Source organism: Chelonoidis abingdonii, chromosome 21 (genome assembly GCF_003597395.2).
Source record: "Chelonoidis abingdonii isolate Lonesome George chromosome 21, CheloAbing_2.0, whole genome shotgun sequence".
In the NCBI taxonomy this organism is placed as follows: domain Eukaryota; kingdom Metazoa; phylum Chordata; order Testudines; family Testudinidae; genus Chelonoidis; species Chelonoidis abingdonii.
The window spans coordinates 8,820,172-8,838,508 of record NC_133789.1 but is presented as its reverse complement, the minus strand read 5'-3'; the positions used below and the strand labels follow the sequence as shown (position 1 = coordinate 8,838,508).

The following is an 18,337-nucleotide window of genomic DNA, read 5'->3' as shown; positions in this document are numbered from 1 at the left end:
TGATTGCCATGGAACGGTTCGGCCCCCGTGACTGGGAGGGCTCGCTGCCCGTGATTGGCAGGCGGTAACATCGGGTGGGTTGCCTGTGATTGGCAGACAAGCGAAGGGTCGGCCCCTGTGATTGGCAGGCGGCGGCGCCGGCGGTGGGCGCGTGCGTGCGCGCGCGCGCGGCGGCCGCTGAGCGGTTTGTTTTGCTGACGGTTGGTGCGCCTCGCGGAGGTGGTGAAGGGGAGAGACTGGGCCCCCCCCTCGCCCTGTCCCGGTCCCGCCGCGGGGAGGGGCCGCTGCAAGGAGACGTTGTCTGCGGCGGGCCGGGCCTGGGAATGCGGCGGCGGCGGCTCTGAGCCCTGCCCCCCCCCGCCTCCCATGGAGCCGCGGCCGTGACAGCCTGGGGCCGGAGACAGCGCGCCGGAGAGCAGCTAACCCCCCCGCCCCGCCTGGGAGCGGGCCCGGCCGCCGTCGAGATGGGTAGGGGGTCTGCTGGGGCGGCGAGTCTGAGGCGGGACTGTCGGCTCCGGTGGGGGGAGGGGCTGGTTGCGGCCGTCGGCTCCTGAGGGGGAGTGTGAAGGGGGGAACTGCGCGCGCCCGGGCCCTGCTGTGAGGGGGACATGGGAGGATCTGGGACCCCCCACCCCGGTCTGTGGGTTTCGGCTGCCTGTTGAGCTGTTCATCCAGGGCCCAGCTGAGAGCGCCCCCCCCCCATCCAGGTTCACGTGCCTGCCCCCTGGGTTGCACGCTGGACTCCCCCCCCCTCCTGCCACTGGGGTGTCGCCCGCACCCCGGGGTGCGGTGCCGGCTGGGGCTCGCCTGGGCCAGGTGCCCCGGCTGTGCTTTGCCTTGAGGGGTTCCGAGGGAGGCCCTAGCAGGGGAAACTCGCTGCTTTCATCGCATGAGCCCCCGACACGCTGCATCCCGCGAGGCCTCTCCTGGGCACAGCCTGGTCTAAAGCCCTATCCACGAGGGTGTGCAGAGCCCCCCTAGGGAGGTGTTTATTCCGGATCAGTTACGGAGATAATTGCCATGCTGACTCCAACAACGAGGGAAGATATAAAAACTCTGCCAGGATCAGTTATGGAGTAACTGTCGCAGGAGATGTGTGGCTACCCCCAATAAGTAATAGTTGTCTTCTGCCCTTAAATGTGGGTTTGTATCCCTTATCATCTTTTTTCTTGTCTGCTGTAACAATGGATGTTATCATTAGACACTTCTAGGAATAATCTTTCTCTGAATTCTACCAAGCTCTTTGTCTTGTGGCAGTGAGTTCCATTGGTTAATCAGGTGGTGGTGTGTGAAAAAGTATTTCCTCAGCTCCTTTTAATATTTTTTGACTTCCAGTTTCATTCTTGTATTATGAGAATGCAAACAGCACCTCTGGTATTTTTTATTATATCTTTGTCATGGGTCCTTTTTTACCTCGTCTTGAAATTAAATCCTGCTTGAAAACCGTTCTTGAACGTGACTGGAACTAATATAGTTTCTTGCTACAGAGTCAAGGGTCTTATATTTTGAAGAAGTTATGGTGGTTCTGTTACTGCCTGATGGTATTTGACAATTGGTGATATTTGAGGAATGTAAACATTGTGTGAATTTTTTAAAAACCAATATTGATTTTTGATTGGTAATATAATTTTGATCAAGAGCTTGGAGAGTATTTCAGTGAAATTCTAAAAATATATAGCAACATTTTCAAATACTGATGTTTAAAGTCAGACACTTTTGGAAGGTGAATGAGCATCCACAGCTCCTCTGACTTTGACTGAAATTGTGGAAACTTAGCACTTCTAAGAATCAGTTTACGTATTTTGAAATATGGATTTAGGTGCTGTGCTGTAGGAACCCAAATGTGAAAATTTTGGCCATTGCACTATTTGTGACTTGGAATTCTATCAATCTTCAGTCTCCCATGTGAAGCTTCCATTCAATCCTCATTTGTTTTACTAAATTCAGACAATAGCATTTTTAGACAAGTATTAGAGCTGAAGAGCTGTTATCAGTTGCCACCATAGGCTGTCATAATTCAATCAGAACTGTTGGAGTTAATGTTTTAGGAAGATGTGAACTGTAGAGGGAAGTGCCTTACAAGGTTTTCTGAGTTTACCTGGTTTCTTGTTTAGACCAAAATTAAGTCCATTGTAAACCAGGAGAAAAGTTTAATTTATTTAAAGTAGAACTTACACTTGAGACCATGTTTGTATATTGGCAGAGAAAGTACTTTTATTAACCTAACTGCAGAATTGTGTAGTTGTACTGTTTTGGGAGTTACAACTTGGATTTTTTTCTGAAGTTATCTGGTTTGCTAAACCTCTTCTATTTAGTCTCCTGCATATAATTAGTTCTTATGTTAAAATATAAATCCATGCAGCATCACTAACAATGCTTAAAACAAATGTATATAATTTGGTTTAATTCTTATAAATTAAAATGCTGATGCATTTAGCTCCATGACTTGATCATGCTTAGAAATGGAGGCAGAATAGTCTGGTGTTTTGCTCTGTAGAAACAGACATGAAGGTCTTTAAGCACACAATACTTGAGAAAATGAAAGTCTGCCTTCCACTAAAATGCTTACTAATCATAATCATTTAGCTAATATTTGTGTGTGCACTCATGAGTTGCAAAATGAAAAGGGGTGACTTTACCGGCTGTTAAACTAATGAATGCCATCCAGCTTTGTACAATTGCTCTTAACTTATGAGCAGGAAAGCACTATTACTGTATAGCCATGATTATTTAGAGGTCTTTGATGATATAAAAGAAGATTGGATAATTGATTCAGATAATGGAGGGAATTTTCAACATGATAGACATCAGGAGACAATGACCCAGTTTTGGATAGATGTTTGGATAGTCTAGGTTATACTGTATAATTCTTTACTTTGTTCCATCTAACTTTCTACTTTTCTTCATAAATTACCCCAAAAAAACTTAGTTAATATACTGAGTAGTTAAAGGGATATTAGTTTTGCAGTTTGACGTAATTCCATTAACAGTGCTGAAGTGCATTAAAGTTGATTCTCTTGCACTTTATAGGAGGTTACCACTAAATTTAATTTCTGTGCAGAGCTTTTCAGCGGTGTCGGAGAAGCTGATACTGCTTTTGTTAAAGAGAAACATGTGCGTATATTTGAGAAGCAGTGGGGAGAGCTGTGTTGAGACTGAATGTCTTGTGCTAGACCTAAACTGAAATGCTTATTGCAGGCCCAGCTGCAGTTGAGTCTTTCCCTCAATCTGCTTTTTTCCTGCCTGTGTCATTTCCTTCCCTTGGCTCACACACTTACCCGTAAGCTTTTAGGCTTTGCTGCATTGACAGCCACTGTTGCATTATGGAGGAGGGGGAAGGAATAAGCCTGCCATTAACAACCAGTTTTCAATTCTTAACTGTTTTGTTAGAATAGGGAGTCAGTTTTTTTTCTATGCCTTGCAGTCACAGAGAGGAGCTTTGGCTTTTGACGTTTGTAAGGCAAGTGAGTTGCAAATTTCTAAGACACTGTCAAATGTGAAGACATAAGCCTCTGATAGTGAGATTAGCAAGTTACCACAGAATTCTCTAATGCAGTGTTGTACTAGTAGTAAGTGTTTTACAATAGTGCCCCGAGGTCTGAATCGGGGATTGAGGCCTTTATGCTAGGTGCTGTACAGACATGTGATAAAAGCAGACCCTGAACATGTGGTGCAATTTTGTGTCATTAATACTTTACCTTTACAAAACACCCTAGGGTACACTGACAGACTATAAATTACACTTGTCCAGTGGAAAAAAGCTTTAGGCTGTAGTTTGGTATTTCTAACTTGTAAAATTCATTGTTTGCCATGAGTTTCCAAGTCATTGGATCAAACTAACCAGGTGCCTCTGTTAAGAAGTGTGCATCTTTCTTACAAGTAAACAGCGGACACTACACTGTCACCATCCCTCCAATTCTCATACTGTGCAAACTTGTTTATAGGGGTTTACAGGCTTCCTGTTTTTAACCAATGTGCAGATGCTTCTACTTTGTGATTTTGCTTTAAACTATTTCCATCCCTGCCATAGCAAATTCTCTGTCTTCATTTATTACACAGATCTGAGTGAATTTTAACTGAAATAAATGCTTTACACAAGGAATAACTTTCCTTGTAAGTAGCAATTCCCCTTTATCAATGTTATAACATCCTGGAGTGTAGTTTTTAAAACATGAAAGGCATTTCCTGGACAACATCTTTCCCGCACAAAGCAGAACTGTGTTTCCCAGACCTGCTGGAGACCTAGCAAAACAGGGTGTCTCAGTGCTCTTCAAAAGTTGCTTAAATTTCATTTGTAATAACTTCTGCATTGTGCCATACAACTGATAGTGCTGCAAATATTTCACTTTTTTTTAAAGCTGAGGGTGTAAAATCTTGATGTTAAAATATCTGTTGACATATATAAAATAGTCTTTCAAATTTGTATTTCCATTGCCATACAGACCTTAACTGAAGTTACACTTTGATATAAAATGAGTTAAAATAAAATATTTGATATTCAGTTTGCTTTAAAAATGGAGATTGGTGTCTGATCTTCATTTTCCCACGTCACCAAAATGAACTTAAACAAAGTCTATCATATGTTATAACACTAGGGAGCATTCAGCCAATCAAATTGCCTACTTTGCCGGAAACATTCAGCCATCTTGCTTATTTGACTTTGGGGTCATCGTGACTGTGAAGGACATCAAAATAAACAGTCTGCTGTTAAAACTGCAGTACAGCATTGTATCTGAACTTGAAGGGGCTGAGTGTCTTGACCTGTTTTGAATTTGCAGGATTGGACTCAAATGTGTCAGAATTGACTAGATCACATTTTACACTTTTGTTATAAGGCAATGGACAAATCCAAGACACGAAATTTCCTTCCCCAGCCCAGTTCTCTAGTACTGAAAAGACCACCAGATTGGAGACAATTTGAAACATACATCTTTTACATGGCTGTGTTGATGGACGATACTATGATACCCATAATCAGTGTTGGTATAACAGTATTACTATGTGTGCACGCACAGCAAACTCTGATATTAGATCTTATATTAGATATTAGATTTCTATCCCTGTGGTCCTCCATTGTGGGCCCTAGCCACTTCTGTGCTGTTGGCTATACTTTCTGGTAGTATCCCAGTCCCATAGGTTTTCTTGTGGTTTTACAATCACATTTTTCTAGTTTTAAGCTTTCTCCTTTTTGTTGGGGTGTGAAACACCTGCGCTAACAGGAGTAAGTGATTGATTGTATAATGGAAGCAGTAAAATTAACTGTACACAAAGTGCTGTCAAATGCAAAATGTAAACAAATTTGATTAGAGATCCCTATTTTTCAATATGGAAGAAAGGAGATCCACTTATGTGGCTGGGAACAGTTATGGTTTAATTTCATTATTTTTGAGTACTTGATTCTCAACTTTGAGGTTCCACTGATTTTAAATCTTAGGCTATACTGAGACACACAGTGGGCTAGTCTGCATGATGGTGGCTGGAGTAATGCACTCTGTAGGGGAACATAAGAGTAGCCATAGTGAGTCAGACCAGTGGTCCATCTAGTCCAGTACCCTGTCATCCAAGAGTGGCTGGTGCCAGATGCTTCAGAGGGAGTAAATAGAACAGCAGCTTGAGTGATCCATCACCTGTTGTCCAGTTGGAGGTTTAGGGATACCCAGAGCATGGGGTTTTGTCCCAGACCATCTTGGCTAATAAGTTCATGGAGGATAGGTTTATCCATGGCTATCTAATTTTCTTTTGAACCCAGTTATACTTTTGGCCTTTACAACACCCCCTGGCAATGAGTTCCACAGTTTGACTATGCATTGTGTGAAGTACTTCCTTTAGTTTGTTTTAAACCTTCTGCTGCCTATTATTTTCATTGGTTGCCCTCTAGATCTCATGTTATATGAGGGGGTAAACCCTTCCCTGTTCACTTTCTCTGTACCAGTCATGATTTTATAGACCTCTATTATATCCCTCCTTAGTCATCTCTTCTAAGCTCAACAGTCCCAGTCTTTTTAATCTCTCCTCCATACCCCTAATCATTTTTTGTTAACCCCTTTATACTTTTTCCAATTCTAATATCTTGTTTGGGATGGGGCTATCAGAACTGCACAGAGCATTCAAGGTGTGGGTGTTCTATGGATTTATGTAGTGCCATGATGATATTTTCTGTCTTAGCTATCCCTTTCCTAGTGGCTCCTAACATTCTGTTGGCTTTTTTGACATTGGCTTAACTGTTATTGTGGAAGTCTGTGGAAACTTTACCAGTACCATCAATTGGAACAGAGTTAGGTCAATGCTGAGTGCTGCTGGAAATCCCGCAAAAGTCTCCAGGGCAGGCTCTGCACAGAGCCTAGCAAAATAAGACTGACTCTGATTGGGGCTCTTGGGTGCTGTTTTGTTACAAATACATACGTTTCCCTCTTTTGCTTTGAGCTCATAATGGTTTACATTGCATTTTGGAAAAGTCTGATATATTCATCCCACATACACCTCCTTTGGCATAATAATCTAACTTGTTCATTTGTTACTAGTAAGTCAATTACTGACTTGTCTTTTTATAAAAAAAAATAACCTAAATTCAGGAATAAATATTTGTGATCAGGTGTGTAACATGAAATGAGGAATAAATGTGCACCCTTTGCTTCATCAAATAAGAGGTTTTTTTACAAATGCATATGTACAGGAGAAACATCTGTACTGCAGTGTTCAGAAATGTCTCATGTTCCCATTGATTCTAAGATTGTTAGGCTTGTACTTATGTAAATCAATATTCTAGCGCAGAGGTAGGCAACCTATGGCATGTGTGCCAAAGGCGGCACGCGAGCTGACTTCCAATGGCATTCATATCACCCGGGTCCTGGCCACCGGTCTGGGGAGCTCTGCATTTGAATTTTAAATGAAGCTTCTTAAACATTTTAAAAGCCTTATTTACTTTACATACAACAATAGTTTAGTTATATGTTATAGACTTATAGAAAGAGACCTAAAAATGTTAATTTGGCACGCGAAATCTTAAGTTAGAGTGAATAAATGAAGACTCGGCACACCACTTCTGAAAGCTTGCAGACCCCTGTCCTAGAGCAATAACATGCGTTCAGAGTGGATTTAAAAAAAAAAAATATCAATGACTGTAACTGGGTTTTTTGTTTTTAACTCAGGTTTTGTTAAAATTGTTAAAAAAATTAGCCCTCGAGAGAGCTGGAAATTTCTGTTTAACCACATCATAAACTGATAGCTCTAAGTGCGTTGGGAAGGAGAGGAAATTGCATATCAAGGTCTGCACATCTAGGTAATTGTAATCTCAGGTTTATGACAGACCTTAAAATAGTACAGCCTAAAACTGGATAGAAAAGCTTTATCCTTGACTATTGTGTTAGTATTTCTTACAACACTGCCAAACGTGAAACCTACATCAGTAGGTTTCTCTTCATCCAACTCTCTCCCGCTATCCCCACCCCAATTTTCTGCCCAAGACCAGTAAATTTCTGCAAGACTCCATAGAGGACAACACGTTCTTTTCAGTTTGTTCAAAGTAAAGTTTATATTTGGCTCAGATTTTATAACCAGGTTACACTCCTTTTAGAGGAGATTTAACTGGATACAACGTCTAAAGAAACAAACACCATAGAGTAAAACCGTAGAGTTTTGATAAGCTTTTCGTGCAGCAGTCCAAGAATATAGTATGTACACATGTGCCAATGACCGGATTGGCTAACTGATAACATCCGATGCTTTGTTGCTCAGAAAGCAAAGTGCTTCAAAAATGAAGCCAATAGGTCAGTAAGTAGTTTGAACAAAAGTTCACATGCCATATACAACTCTCTCTATAGTATTTAGGTGATATTGAAAGCAAGGGACTAATTTCAGTGAATGATTTGGCATAGGCTAAGCAGGTGTCTAGCTAACTCCTGCAGCACCTCCTGGTATTCCAGTTCTAGGCTTTCCACACAGCTCTGCCACATCACCTCAGTCCTAAATTCAGACAGGCTCTGGAAGACTACACGGTATTGGTTACATGAGAACTTTTAACCCAAAAGGTCATTTTTTTTCCTGATAGTTGGGTAATTATGTGAAAATGGGATATAGCTGATACAGTTTAGCAGCCTCGCTATATGTTTGCTTGACTGTAACTGGGGGGAAGGTATTATAGTTTATAAACTCATAACTTTTCTTATACTCATCTATGTTACAAATATGACCGAGTTAGGTGATAGGTTGTGAGCACTGCAGTTAAAATTTGTAGTATCAGCAATGACTGTGTCCATGTAATTGGATTAAAACCTGGGACAATCCCAGGCTTTAGCCTTGTTTAAGGGACATAGTAAGGTCTTGTGCACACCATCAGTTTAAACAAACTAACTAGGATAAGGAGACCCAGGACCTTTGACTCAGTTAGTTATATTTGTGGCATAGGCTAGGGGATTGCGTTAATCCACACTTTCACAGTTATAGCAAAGCAGAGGCCACTTGACTAGTACTGTCCTATAGTTAGCAGGCCACATGGGTGATGAAAAATTTGCTGAGGTGAGAATTGAGACTAACGTCAGCAGACTGAGCAAATGTATTGTTTGGTTAGTGAAAAAAGGCAATGCAAGTCTTGCCATCTCACTTCCACTTGAAGGCAGGGCCCCTGGTAGTTATGACAGGCAACACTTCAGAGCCCAGTTTATTCATAAGACTGACTATGGTGTCTAATAAAATGTCAGAGTTATTTATGTTGTTGCTACATCTACCTGCTCAGTTTTGGAAATATATGCCGCTGGTTTCTCATGGTTAGCTCTTCAGGACAGAGACCATACCTGCCTCCTTTGTGTGGCACCTAGCGCAATGAACCCCAATCCTGATTAGAGCCTCCATGTACTTCTCTAGTATAAGTAACATAATTAGTTGCTGAAATCCCAGTCATGGGTTCCTACCGTGTTCCTGAAGAGGTTGACCTACAGCTGCTAGCTCTGCTCTGCAAGCAGTCAGTGCTCTTCTCATTGCTGACCTATTCTGACTTGTGTCCTGAAGATGTTTTAGCTTCCTCAGGAAACAACCTTTGTTCTGTGAACCCTTGTTTTGGGGATATGGGGAGAAGTGCACTTGACAGCACAAATGTTTGAGACCTAGTAATAATTCAGAATAATTGATTGGCTGGTTCCTTTCTTGCTGTTATGCAGGCTAGCTCTATCATCAAGCAGTGAAGGCTCTCTGGAGTAGCAGAACATAAGGTTGGAAGGGGACAGATGTTAGCCAGTTTTCCTGTGGCAACAAAATGCCTACAACTAATTCTTCTAAGTGACCTAAATTACCCTGTAGCAAATTTTGCTAGGTGAACTGGACATGGTCCTGAGAGGCAGGAACTCCCATATTCAATTCTAGCTCTGACCGGACTTGGTTTGTGGCCTTAGACAACTCTCTACCCTTCCATTTACCTGCCTCTGAAATGAGGCTGATGCGTGTCTATCTCATACAGGTGTGATGGGGGTTAGTGGCTGTGAATGAAGATGTTCTCTGGGCACTTGAAAAAAATCTTTGGTTTCTCAGTCAGAGGAACAAAAGTTTGAATTCCTGAAAGTTCTCCAACTGCTACTCACCAAAATAACTTCCCTCTTGTCAATTGCAGATGAGCAGGAGGCACTGAACTCCATCATGAAGGACTTGGTCGCGCTCCAGATGGGCCGGCGTCACAGGCTGCCTGGCTTTGATACCATGAAGAATAAAGACGCTGCTCATTCCAACAAACAGGTAAAGGATTGTTTACTGGAGCTTGAAAATTATGACCTGGCACAAGGGATTAGACTAGAGTGGAAGTGGGTCCATTTGCTTCAAGTGCAGTAGGGCACCAGTGTTTAATGCAAGTCCTGGCATTGCAGAGGGATGTGTCTACTTCATGGGCTTTATACTCCCCTAATTTGGATTAGGTCATTGATTTAGGTTCACTTTGGGTTTTTTATTCCTTCTATTGGACTAAAGCAGGCAATGTTTTGATTGTTCAGAGCAGTTCAATGATCTGCCTCACCCTGGTGTATGTAGAAAGACATTATCTGGGTAGATTGGCTGAAAATTCTACCACATGGCTTTCTTGTTTTAGCTTGCACGGTCCACCTTTTTTTATTTTTATAAACTAACATTAATGTTTTTTCTTTTAAGAAAAAACACAATGCCAGCAGTCCAGCCCACCTGAGCAGCCCTACAATAACAAACCAGTGTGCCTGTGCAGTAGAAGAAAAAAAAATTCCGGTAAGAAAACTGGCTTCCATTTCAGTATTAGCAATTATAAATTAAGAGCACATTCATGCTCAGTGACCTTTACAGAGCTCATTTAAGCAGGTATGGGAGGGTGGTGGTGATTTTTTTTTCCTATTGCCTTTGTCTTGTAGCTGTAGAATGTACCTTCCCCAGGGGAGTGCTGGAAGCCCCATTAGTTGAATCATTTAAACTAATCTAGACAAAGCTCTGGAGATGGTTTTGTAGGGAAGAATCCTGCACTGGCTTCTTAGCAGAAGGAGAGGAGGAAAAGATACCCAAATAGATCTTATCTGTCTCTGATAAGGTTGAATTCACTAGTCTTGAAGACCAGTTATCCTAGAAATTCCATCTCTACTGTGTGCTATTTGTGTGAACCCCATTTTAGTGCAAACTCCGCAATACCCTCAAGCCTTTTAATGTGCAAATATTTGTCCAGCACTTTCAGAGAATTCATTCAGGTCACTTGGGCTTAACGACAAACGGTCAAATGGCTTTAGAGACATGGACCCAGTTTAAGCTTTGAGGCTGTTACATATATCAGGTTAAGTTCCTTCCTGCCCCTGACCTCTCAGTATTGAATGTATTGCCTCACTAATGTGAGGAAGGTCAACAGAGTTCAACACCCATTATAGCAAAGTGTGGTTGACCCTGATGAGATGTGTAATCAGCCACGTTTTACTACAGTTAGAGATGAACAATGGTCGTGAGCCTCCCCAATTAGCATTGAACTCTATTGCCCTGCTGGTTTGGGATCAGAGTTCAAAAACCATTTATCAAAATGTGGTCAACACCCATTATTTCTTAGATGGACACAGTCAGACTGGCTGTCATACTTGGGTCTCTGATCCATTCATCCATCAATTCGTTAGTCTGTTTTTCCATGTAATTGTATTTCCCAAGCAAGGGATGCTCAGTGGGGTAAAAGTTAGTTCACTGTCATTTCAGGATCAAATTCTGCCGCATTCAGGAAGTGGGAATGAACGTAGTGTGGTTTCTTGATCTACACCCGATTTGTCCATCATACAAAATCTTCCCTCCATTGTGCACAATTAGCGCTCTGCTCAGAAGAGTTTTAGGATTGGGGATGTAAGTGTCGAGACTGTGCAGTGTCTTAATGAACTGTGCCCCTCTCAAGTGAGTGCTTAGTCCAGTGGTGTTCAACTTTTTGTCTGAGCCTCCCTTATGATAGATGGAGGCCCCCGTCCCAGAATCCCATTGTGCTTTGCCATATCACAGTGGTGACCAGGTCTTTCTTTTCTTTTTTCCACTCCTTTGTTTCCATTCTGTCTCCCTGTGCATGTTGTCCTATTTTTGCTTTCTTTTCGTTTTTCCCTTTCCCCATTCCCTCACTCATCAGAATGTTACATGCAGCATAGGGTGGGGGAGTCTATAGGAAGCTCTTTGGAGCTGAGCTGTTTGTTGTGAGCATAGATGGTTTGAGCCAGCAAGTTGCTTCCTGAGCCTGTAGTCTTATGTGTAGCCCTGTTCCCCTGTGGAATAGTCACTAGAACGAGGAGGATTGATTTCAAGAAACTACCCAGTGCTTCACTCATAGCAGTGTGTTATTTGCGGAGAGTCAGACTAGATTTGGGGTCATGCTGCTTTACTCAACCTCGTGGCTCTTCTCCTCTGCTTGTGGCGCACACCTCCCTCCCACAATTTAATCTAGCATCTCTGTGGAGGCCCACAGGTTGAAGAAACATTGGCTTGGTCCATTGCCCTCATGAGCAGTAGATACAAGTTTCTTAACTAAGCTGTGTGTATTTCTCTGTGAATGTTGTCTTGGACGATGAGTCTATTGGTTTTCTGCCTTGTACCCTAACACTGCCTGAGTATCCAGAAATCTACTGCGCTTCGGCTCATATTGCCAAGGATAGTAGGTAATTTCCAGGAATCCAGCGCTCTCTTCCAGTATTTCCCGTACTGTCACTGATTGTCCATGGATCTATAGATCCCAAGTTTAGCTTCTAACAGATTTTCAGCCCCATGTAGTTCTACTGAAACACAGATAAATTCCGGGAACTTCATCCCAACCTTAGACTTCTCCTCACACACTTGACTCCTCATTGAGTCTTCCACAGTGCTCAGGAAGGCATTGAAGGGATGATATTGACATGCTGACAAAGGATTAGTTCAGCCTGTGTGTCTGAGGAATGCTTAAAAGGGAAGAGAGTAAAGCAATCCAATTCTTAAAGGTGTTCTTTACTTTCATGCACTCTTGTGCAGTGTTACTGTTGACTGTCTATACAGTTACCACCCTTCTACCCCAGGGAGGCTAAATTTCAGTCACCAGCATAAAATTATCCCCGCCCCGGGTCATTAGTGGGGATAAAACCCTAGGACCTTTAGCTCTTGTAAATGCTTATCTTTTAGGTTCTCAAACTGTGGGTTGAGACCCCATTTTAATGAGGTCTGAAGCCCAAGCCCAAGCCCCACTGCCCGGGGCTGAAGTTACATGCCCACCCTCATTTTGTCGTCATTCTATTGTTACCCCAGTGTCTTACCTGTGTACTGGATTCTTATTTGTTATCCCTCTGTACATTATGCCATTAAGCTCTTATAAGACACACGTTATGTGTTCTCACCCAGTCAGCTGGAAAACATCTTTAATAACCTATCATTCCTTCACTCTTTCTGCCCTCCTTTTCCTGGATTAGACAGCTGAACTGGAGTAAATACACAAAGTTCCCCTTTTGATGTCTCTGCATAAAATTCACCCTTCCCTGTCATGGGTTGGTCTGCTTACTGTTGGATGGCACTGCCTCGTGGCAGTTCTGGGGATTAGATTAGTCAGGCCTACGCTCCTTCCAGTGGTTACACCCAGTCAGTTTCTCTTCTGTAGCCACTCTTTCGCTCTCAGGAGGAGGCACAGGTGTCCTCTTCCTGACTCAGCCCTCTGGCCAGGTCACTACTGCGATTTCCCTTGGGGGGGGATATCAAGGTTCCTGTTCGCCGACAGTCTTCTGCTACAGTGCTGCTCCCACAATGGCTGGCCGGTGAACCTGGACCCACCCTCTACTCTGGGTTCCAGCTCAGGCATCTTCTACACAGCAGCCAAGGTCTGTTCCCTGCACCTTGCTGCCTTTCTCTGAGCCGCTTCCATATTTCCTATACCCCTCTCTACTTCTCTGAGTTTGCCAGTCTCCATTCCCTTCTCCAGAGCGTAACTTTAGGCAACTCATCTCTGCAACCTCCAAACATTCCTCCCTCTTCCCAGGAAGTGACTGCAGCCTTTCCTAGCCATCCCCTCTATTCTGTCTCTTGTAGAAGCCCCACCTGTCCTTTCCAGGTGAGCTTCTCTCTAATTAGTTGCCTCCACCCTAAATCTCCTTGGTTTGCAATCTAGTTAGCTGATTGGGCCCACCTGGCCTAATTCAGCTCTTATAGGGCCAGTGTGGGAGCACACCCCTTGCACTCCCCCCATTCCTGAGCAAACTTTAGGAAAGTTATATGTAAATTACTTTGGATGAAGATCATTGTTCTTCTGGTCAGGAAGCCCATTTGTCATGAACAATTAATTATGCACCTACAGGACTTCTTCAGGAATACTGTGTACTGGCAGTGAATGTATGGGTCCCTTTGAACTGCCTTCTTGACCACTGGGTCTGCCAGATATTTCCTCTACCTTAAAGAGCATTTCCTACCCACTTTTTTGTTTTAAGTTCCTATATGTATGATTGCCTATTGTCTTTAAGGCTTTCACAGCTGGCTTCATCCACTCTAATCGCTTAGGGTTGTGCAAGAGAAATGATAATACCTTATGAGAGCAGATATTTTTTTTTCCTTTTTGGTTTGTCTTTGATCTAAATTGGAACTTAAACTTTATTCTCTAGTGGTTAAATGTGCTATACTTTCACTCCCTGTGCTGTCTAGCATCCTCTGAGTTTACAGCTTAGTGCACAGGTACCACATTGGGCACCTTATTAAACCTTGGATTACATGGATGGCAAATCTTCTACACTTTAAATGATGACATACAAGTTACTTGTATTATGAAAGTATTGGTTGTGACTTCCTCATAGGCTATGTTTATCTTAAAGCAGAGATTTAATGTCTTTTTATAAATAAAATGGCAAATCCTCCCTCATCTTTATAGCATTTATTATGAGGTATCAGACAGGACATCTACATTGCAAAAGAAGACCCTGGAGCGGCGAGTCTCAAAGCCTGAGTCAGCTGACTTGGGCTTGTTCTGTGAGACTAAAAATAACAATGTAGACATTCCCTCTCAGGATCTAATTATAACTGTAGACTCTAGACAGGGCCAGTTCAGTAGCACCCAACTCTCTAAGTACTATAGTGCCATGAGAAGTAATTCAAACAATCATGATCTCTTCTTCCCAGCTAATTTGCATGCTGGAGTTCTGTTATTTGAAATGAATCGGAGGAGAGCAATGCTATACTATTGTCAGGAATTCTCATGGTTTGGTTACTTGCCTCCTACATCTGTTGCTGCTCTTTGAAAGTTCCACGGCCTCCTTACATCATCAGTGGGTAACTAGCCAAAATGAGCACACGCAGTCTTGCTCATGCTCCCCTTCTGGTGCATGGGGCCATGGATGGCTCCTCTCTCTGTTCCTTCACTCCCCACAGTCCCCCTCTTTCACATTCTTTGTCACCATCTCATGCTGCTTCCCCATCTTCCCTTTAGCTCCTGATGATGCTCTATTCTCCTGTCACCCCCCCACACACACTTTCCCCACATGCCTGCTCATGTTACATATGTGAAGTCCTCCTCTTATCTACCCAGTCTTCCTGTGAGTCTTGATAGAAGAGGAAATAATAGAATACCTGATAACTATGCCTGTCACATATCAGTTTTGTATCCTAGAAGTTTACTTGGTAAATTTGCCTATATATTTAAAAAAGAAAAAAATTGTCCTTTGTCCCAGATAACCAAGCTAATATGTCAATTGCAAATTGAAGAGACAGATATGTTCCTGACTACTTTATGTTGCTGTGGTGATACAAAATAGCGTTGAATCCATTTTAACTGGCTTGTATGCACCAGATACACATCTCATTTTACATAAACCATCAGATAGTAAATTTGAGATGTAACAAGATTAATGCTGCTTATAAATTCCTAGTCTGCAGGGGGTGATACTGAGAGAAAGATATTAGTTGAAAAATGCTTCTGCTTGGGTGAAATGAGTTGGGAGGAAGGGACCAACAAAAATGGTGCTTCAATGACCATAGCTATTGTGGAGCAGAATAGATGGAGAATCTGGTGGTTTCTGATGAATGCTTCCAGAAGTCAGGCTTCATTATTTGACATCAAATAGGTGACAACTTATGGTATAAGAAACAGCCTGAGTACTGGAAAATTAAGGCTTTTTCTGGGACTAAAGTAGGGAGAGGGTTGAAAATTGCGACGTATTAAAAATGTGAATGAGAACAGAGAACAAATTAATATTTTGTCACACAGGTCCTCGTATGCTTTGTTATAACTTATGAAATATGCCAAAGAATTTGATAATGGACTAATCTTCTGTTTCATCTCTCTTGGGCAGAATGATGTAAGGATAAAGTTTGAACATAATGGGGAAAGACGGTAAGTTTTTGCGTTCAGTGTTCTCATATACAGTGTTTCTGATAAAGTACACTAGTCAGACTAAATGGATGTGGACTTCACAGGAATTCCACATGGTGCATGCCATTATATCTTTGAGCTTATGGTGGGTTTCTGTCTAAAATGGCTTACTCTGACCTAAAGAGAATGCTTTACCCAGAATGGGGCGAAGAGTAGTTCCTGTTGAGATTCTTGAGTTCTCCCTTTCTCTCCTCAGTGGTCCCCCAACCCTCTATTTTTTCCACTTTCACCTCCTTGTGGTCCTCTTCTTGCAGCCGCAGTCCTAGTACCTTCTGGTTCTGTCAGTAGTGTTTATCTTGCTCAGAGGGGCTCCTTTGGAAGAAGGTATGGATATCCTCTCTGCCTCTCAACACACATTTGTAGCTCAGGGAAGGAGGGAGAGGGAAGCTTAAATCAGAAATCGCTAGGTTGATGGTTGCCTCTGCAAACCAGAGTCAGAATATACAGTGTTGCAAATGTCCCATGTTTTGGAAGAGCAGCTGTAATACTCTTGCAGTACCTCCATGTTGGCATCATTGGTTGGGAAAAGGGACCCATTGATGCACAATGTTGGCAAATCCTACAGTAGATGACATGGGTGAAAATCGAGTTCCAGTTGCCCTAGTTGAACTTGTCGGTGTATATTCTAGATTCACTCTCTCCTAGTTTTGTTTTGGTCATAATTGAATTAACCTCTAAATATGTTTTTCAATCTGTGAATCCTGCATAAAAACTTGTTAATAAAATCTTAAGGTGGATGCTTCACTGAGATGCTGCTGGGCATCCCTGTGCTAGAATTGAGAAGCTGGGTTATACAGTGATTTAGCTTTAAAAATGGAGAGGAACTCTCCTCTCCTACACTCTGATTCAGTAAGATACTTAAGTACATGCATAGTCCCACTGAAACCAATAGGATTATTTATGCCCTTAGTTACACATGTTTTGAAGTACCTAACTGAATTGGGCCCTTGTGATGTGCTGTGATTTATATAACCACTGTTAAAAGAAAATGGAGATTGCATGCATCACCCTTGTCTGTAACCCCCAGCACTCTTACTTTGCTGAAGTGGCTTGCCTTTGGAAATAATAAAGAAGCAAAGGAATTCCACATAAGTGACTTTCTTCAGTCATGGCCTTGCAACCTTTATTCATGTAAGTAGGTTGGTCTCATGAACTTCAGTGGGGCCTTTGAGTCAGTAAAGATGACTTAAGTAAAGATTGGAGGACTGAGTTCTTTGTATGTAGCAGTATTTTGGAGGAGAACTCTCAAGCCTCCTTCAGGATTCTGATTAAGAAAGTTAGATTTCATGGGGATGTCATTACTCACATTATTGGACCCTTTAGATTTCTCTAGAAAAATCATTCTTATGATGTCAAGTTAAAAAGTTATTGCACTATAGAAAAACTAAAAACTTAATCTGATGTATCCTTTAAATATGTATTTGAACTTCTTTTTAAAAATTGGCTAGCTGTTTAGAGTAGTTTCAGGTTTCATACCTGCCCGGAGTTTCCCTGCCGAATTTTATGGCTGCGCAGTTATTTTTCTATTTTTAAAACATTTTCTCTTCCCTGTTGCTTCATGAAAGACTCACACAAAAAGGAACGGACCATGCAGGACAAACAGTGAAATTGGCTGTACCCAAATTACTGTCCATTGCACAAAATAAACTTAAGATAGAGCTTTTTCTCTATTCTTTTAGTTCTAGTCAATTTACATATTAATTATAGTAACAAGAAAAAAAATAAGTCATTCTAGCCTGAAGTGACTTCCAGTTGGCAGTCTCGTTATTTTTCATTTCAGTTTGTGTTACTACTTAGTTTCACTATCCTAAGTCAAACAACCTGGTCAGTTTTTTTTTTTTTTTTTCCAGTGTTTCACTTTCTGATGTCCATGCATTATCACTGCATAGCAGTTTGAGAGTGGTAGACACTGTAGGGGAAAGACTCTTTACTTAGAAGTATTCTGCTGTCTTCTACTCGCTTCTGACGTGAGCCCTGCTTCTACAGGTCTTGCGATATTAGGCTAAGACTTGACAGAACAGTTGCTCTGTCTCTGACACTTAAATGGCTGCACTTAAACCCACTCTTTCTTTCCCTGCTTCCACAAGCCATTGGATCATATCACAAAATTCACTCTTTGTAGGAATTCAGGCACACAACACATTAATCATTTTGGTACACCAAGAGAAAGTCCAAAAGTAGTCATAGTCATGATCTACTGCATTCCTAATAGAGCGCTGACATGAGTTGGCTTCGAATGTCACATAGGAATGCTGTGGAGTACAACAGAGCCACTGTCCGACATGCCACAATATTTTGCGATATACAGTGTTGTGACAAGGTAACTTCGGAAGTGGAACCTCATCAACAGTGCTGTTGTCTCTCGCATCTCCTTTCCAAGTGCTTGTATTTAAGGTGGCACAGTACTCAAGGAAGTAGAAAGTGGGGTTTTTTTAAGTAACATTGAAATGAAAAGCTTGATTGTGTGTTAGTCTAATTATGCAGTTACGCTTGCCCTAATTCCCCATTCCCAAAGTGGCA

The 18,337-nt window shown here is 42.1% G+C and overlaps 1 protein-coding gene across 1 annotated transcript in view; it reads left to right on the top strand.

Annotated features, from left to right (window-relative positions):
• Nucleotides 1–448: 448 nt before the first annotated feature.
• Nucleotides 449–18,337, top strand: part of MAP3K3 (mitogen-activated protein kinase kinase kinase 3) — a 51,412-nt gene continuing 33,523 nt past the window's right edge. The window contains exons 1-4 of the mRNA XM_032805464.2: nucleotides 449–468; nucleotides 9,599–9,720; nucleotides 10,126–10,215; nucleotides 15,738–15,778. Of these exons, the coding sequence (XP_032661355.1) occupies nucleotides 465–468; nucleotides 9,599–9,720; nucleotides 10,126–10,215; nucleotides 15,738–15,778 (257 nt within the window). The 5' untranslated portion in view covers nucleotides 449–464. The remainder of the gene's footprint in view (nucleotides 469–9,598; nucleotides 9,721–10,125; nucleotides 10,216–15,737; nucleotides 15,779–18,337) is intronic.